The 5,020-nt window shown below is 34.6% G+C and overlaps 1 protein-coding gene across 1 annotated transcript; it reads left to right on the forward strand.

Moving 5' to 3' along the window:
* The first annotated feature begins 529 nt into the window (after positions 1–529).
* Positions 530–3,757, forward strand: LOC133306821 (mitogen-activated protein kinase 3-like). Its single transcript, XM_061507206.1, has 6 exons — positions 530–899; positions 1,161–1,290; positions 2,026–2,163; positions 2,284–2,616; positions 2,803–2,986; positions 3,184–3,757. Exons 1-6 carry the CDS (start codon positions 739–741, stop codon positions 3,351–3,353), a joined length of 1,116 nt encoding a protein of 371 aa, XP_061363190.1. The 5' UTR covers positions 530–738; the 3' UTR covers positions 3,354–3,757.
* Positions 3,758–5,020: the final 1,263 nt, after the last annotated feature.

Raw genomic sequence — 5,020 nt, forward strand, 5'->3', positions numbered from 1 at the left:
TAAGAAGGGATGAGATGTAAATGCAGTTGTTAGCGACAGATTAACTAATAAGTCTATTCATCTAATTAATTAATTATTCGAGAAATTAAATATTCTAAAGTCAAAAATGATTTTATGAATTTTTTTTTCATTTGGGTGGCAGAAAGTGGCCAAAGGCCGAAACAAGGGAATCAATCTTGTAATTCATATAAGGACGTAGGTATGAGTCAATACTTCTGGCTTTAGGATATTATTATTATTATTATTATTATCTGACGTAAGTTTTAAAATATTGTGAGGTGGCATCTATCCAATCAATGAGGAAAGCGTTTTCAAATCACAGATTAATAAAAGAAAGCTGGGATGGATGGATGGCAGTTGAAATAATTGAACAAACTGAAACCGTAGATGAGAGGCGGCTATAATCTGAACCGTTGGATTAAGCCACAAACGCGTGACTCTTGTGAGCGTGTGCTTTTTTTTCTTTCCTTCGCGCGTTTTCGCACCTTCTTCCTGGCATCTACTTCGAAAGAGTCCCAAAACTCAACGTGCTAACTCAGCCGAGTGGACCGAGCAAAACACACACACTACGCATGCACTGACTCAGTGACTCGCTCACTCGCTTATAAAAATTATTTAAATTAAAATCTCCACTTGCTTCTTCAACACATCATCGTCTTCTTCGACGGTTTCTAGAGAGAGAAAGTCTTCTTGAGAGAGAAAGTCCTGTTCAGTTCGCGAAGTGAGAGAGGAAAACTAATGGCCGGTGTTAATCCGAACGGCGTTGCTGATTTTCCGGCGGTTCAGACTCACGGTGGACAGTTCATTCAGTACAACGTGTTCGGTAACCTCTTCGAGGTTACGGCCAAGTATCACCCTCCGATCATGCCTATTGGTCGTGGCGCCTATGGAATCGTTTGGTACTTTTTCGCAATCTTGTTTTCTCTGTGGATTTGGATATATATATATTTTTTTTAACTTGATATTTTTTTCTACGCGATATTTAGTTAAAGATTTATGTATTTCTGATTCTGTTTTCGTTTTCGATAAATCGTGGTTAAATTGTTGGCGAGAGAGCGAGCTAGTGCTTAATTTTAACTGTATTTTTTTTTTTTTTTTTTTTTTTTTGGTTTTGAAAATTAAGAAATCTGAAAAGTTCGTTGTTGATGTGATTTTTGAAGTTCGGTGTTGAATACGGAGACGAATGAGATGGTGGCTGTTAAGAAGATAGCGAACGCTTTCGACAATCATATGGACGCTAAGCGTACGCTCCGTGAGATTAAGCTGCTTAGGCATTTGGATCATGAAAATGTGAGGATCTCTTTACCTAATTTAGATAAAATATCTTATCATATACTACAAATTTAATTCATGTTTGGTGTTGCTTGGTGCCAGGTTTTTCACAAATTGTTTTAATGATGTTATATAGTGTAACAAAATTTTACATGTGATAGTCAATTAAAATTAAATCCAAAATTGTTTGAGATTTCAAGTTTCTTTTTTGGTCCCTTTTTTCTGTGGTCATTGCAGGTGAGATTTTTTTTGCATGGGACACAGAAAAAATAGGATCCACTGATTTTTTTTTTTTTTAAAAAATAAAAAAAATCAGATCCATCTTTCTATGTGTTGCCGCAAATTTTTTTTTTTTTTTTTTTGCAACATCATAGCTATATTTCCCTTCTTTTTTATCTGAATGGTTGTAGCAACATAAAATGCCCGTGAAATACATGTGGTGTTTGGTGACATGTTTGTTGGGATTTAATAGAGTCAAGTCATCTACCAAGGTTGACAATGGTTGACCATGACTTCCTTATTTGCGGAACACATGAAGACATGTACTAGATTTAGTTATAAAATTTTGCTAATAGTAACATTTTACTTGCCTAAGAAGAGAAACTTGATTTATGCTATGCCTAAGTTGGTCGAGTTGGTGGTACTGTTTTAAAGTTTACAATATAGTTGAAGGTATTGAAGTCCCGATTAATATAAGAAGAGTTGATACAATAGTCTATTTCGTTATGGTTAAAATGTGTGTTTGTTAAACAGGTGATTGGTTTAAGAGATGTTATTCCCCCACCCTTGCGTAGAGAGTTTAATGATGTCTACATAGCCATGGAACTCATGGATACTGATCTTCACCATATCATTCGCTCCAATCAAAATCTTTCAGAGGAACACTGCCAGGTGAGTGCTGTCAAATTATTGTTTTTTAGTATCATAATATTGCTTTCTTTACAATCTTCTCCGTTTTAACTCTTGAACTTTTTTTCTCCCGATGTTGATTGGATGTTCTTGTACTTGCAGTACTTCTTGTATCAGATTCTTCGTGGACTAAAGTACATACATTCTGCAAACATAATCCATAGAGATTTGAAACCAAGCAACTTGTTACTGAATTCAAATTGCGACTTGAAGATTATTGATTTTGGTCTTGCACGGCCAACTTTAGAAAATGACTTCATGACAGAGTATGTAGTCACAAGATGGTATAGGGCTCCCGAATTGTTATTGAACTCCTCAGATTACACCTCTGCGATAGATGTGTGGTCTGTTGGTTGCATCTTTATGGAGCTTATGAATAAAAAGCCTCTGTTTCCGGGCAAAGACCATGTGCATCAGATGCGCCTATTGACAGAGGTGAGATAAAAAATAAGCAGATTGATGTAAACCATTGCATTAAATGTTTTCCGTGGTTGTTGATATAATTTGATAATCATATAATATTTCAAGTTATTTAATGTCATGAATATAATCGATACTTTAATTGTAAAAAGCAATAATTCTGGATTTATGCTTACGCTTGTTGCCTTGCTTTATATGCAGCTTCTTGGCACTCCAACTGAGGCTGACCTCGGGTTAGTGAAAAATGAAGATGCGAGAAGATATATCCGACAACTTCCTCAATATCCTCGCCAACCTTTAGCTAGGATCTTTCCCCATGTTCATCCCTTGGCCATTGATCTGATTGATAAAATGTTGACAATTGATCCCACCAGAAGAATTACAGGTATTTTTCTAATTCGTTTCATTCATTTATGTTCCTGTAACTAGATGTAGCAACATGTAGGCTCTCATTTTGAGCATGGTAGCTGCATTATCATCGGAATAAAGCTGGAGTAGACTCACTGAAGAGTAGCAACAGCAAAGCTACATATTGAATAAAGTTGTGCTAAATTTCATTTCTATTAATTTAAATATTGGCAGTTGAAGAAGCATTAGCCCACCCATACCTTGAAAAACTGCATGATGTAGCGGATGAACCAGTCTGCATGGAGCCATTCTCATTTGACTTTGAGCAACAGCAATTGGACGAAGAGCAAATAAAAGAGATGATCTATAGGGAGGCATTAGCACTCAATCCTGAGTTTGCTTAAAGCAAAGGACGCAAGGAACTTGAAGTTTAGAAGGAAAAGAAAAAAAAGAATTCATTTTCAATTTTTTCATTACTAAGTTCCCTGCAGCGCAAATTTACAAGCGGGAAAGGATCAAGCTGAATGCGAATTCAATCTTGTGGCCAACCAAACTCGCTGGGTAATCCTGTTCAATCTGTGTTCCTAGTTAGGTGCAACTACGGATTTTGAGCTAACGAGTACCCTTCTGTTGTAAAGTGCCATGTAATGATATTTATTCCACATATTTTTTTAACCCTGTTTTGTTGGTTTTTTTTTTTTTCCTTTTCTTTTGGCCCATGCCCTGTTTTATTTGTATTTTGCTTAGGCTATTTCCATTTTAACTTCTTGCTACCATGATTACTGCTTTTTTCTGCTATATTATCATTATAGTGGATTTGAATTCTGTGAGCAAACTTTTCAGAGAAGTACTTCTTCCTGTACGGTTCTGAAAATTGGATGCATAGACCTTCGTCGTACTTGTTACTGAATCTTATACCATATATTTGAAAATTAAAAAAAGCAAAACATATAGAAAGTAAAATATATTCAACATTATGATATCTTTTAAATTGTGATGAAAGAGCTATATTTTGTTTATCACGCCGAAGTGTAGATTAGTCGCACGCCTTAAAAAAATAAAAGAAAAACTTCAAAAAAAGTCCCGTAACTTTTTTCATAATTATTTATTCCATCTCCAAAATTTTGAATTATTGATTCCCCTGATTTAAATTTTTTTTATCATTTATCCCCCTAGATGAGAGGATAAGTGATAAAGAAATTTTAAATCAAGGGATAAATGATAAAAAAATTTAAATAAGAATGTGAATGATTCAGAAATTTTGTAAGGAGATAAATAATAATTGAGAAAACTCATTAGGAAAGAAAAAAAGTACACATATTTCATATACAATTTGAGAACAATCTGTTTAATGTTTATTTATTTCTTAAGCATCTTCAGAGTCTGGCATAATTGTGGTTGCCAATTGGGAACTCTATTTGCTTCGCGCTTTGCTCCATACAACGTGCTCTAACTTCTAAAACTGTTGAAGTATTGGTTCAAACAAAGGGAAAAAAATGGTTAGTGATCAATGATATAAGGATCAAATTCCGGTTTTGTCATTCTGAACTGGAATGCGGGATATTGGTGTGTTTGGTACAATCAAATGGTCCAATCTCTTGATTTTTCCGTCTCACCTGCCAACCAAAAAAAACAGAAATTAAAGTAATACTCACAATAATATATCATCAAAATACAAAGAGATTAAATTTTAAGAAGTGACCACGAACGAATTGAGGAAAGTTGCAGTAATAATATGCAAACTTTCTGATTAAGGTGTTCAACTAAAAAAAGATTATATTCAGCAAGAAAGAGGAATCAAATGAAACTGAGTTGGTTATCATGACATCGAAGGTATGCTATTGGGGAGATTTTGATGATCTGACAACAGATGGTGTAGAGCTAATGAAAAGGCATTTGTAAAGGATGTGAAATTCCACAAATTTTCTTGTCACCCTAGTTCTAATGGGTTACAGAATCACAAGAACACAAATAACAGATGCCTAGTTCTAATGCAAGTTACATGTTTTGATGTTAAGAAGTTCAAAGAAATGATACACGAACAGATAGAGATTGCAAAAATTCCCATTTT

This window comes from Gastrolobium bilobum, unplaced genomic scaffold (genome assembly GCF_033153095.1).
Source record: "Gastrolobium bilobum isolate Gb01-03AN ecotype WA unplaced genomic scaffold, APGP_CSIRO_Gbil_v1 utg15399, whole genome shotgun sequence".
Classification (NCBI taxonomy): Eukaryota; Viridiplantae; Streptophyta; class Magnoliopsida; order Fabales; family Fabaceae; genus Gastrolobium; species Gastrolobium bilobum.

Bases quoted from the DNA above. Each gene is read 5' to 3' on its own strand.
- LOC133306821 (XM_061507206.1), top strand. From the start codon at position 739: ATGGCCGGTGTTAATCCGAACGGCGTTGCTGATTTTCCGGCGGTTCAG. The intron at 900-1,160 runs GTACTTTTTCGC...TGATTTTTGAAG, and splicing joins GGCGCCTATGGAATCGTTTG to TTCGGTGTTGAATACGGAGA. The intron at 2,164-2,283 runs GTGAGTGCTGTC...TTGTACTTGCAG, and splicing joins TTTCAGAGGAACACTGCCAG to TACTTCTTGTATCAGATTCT.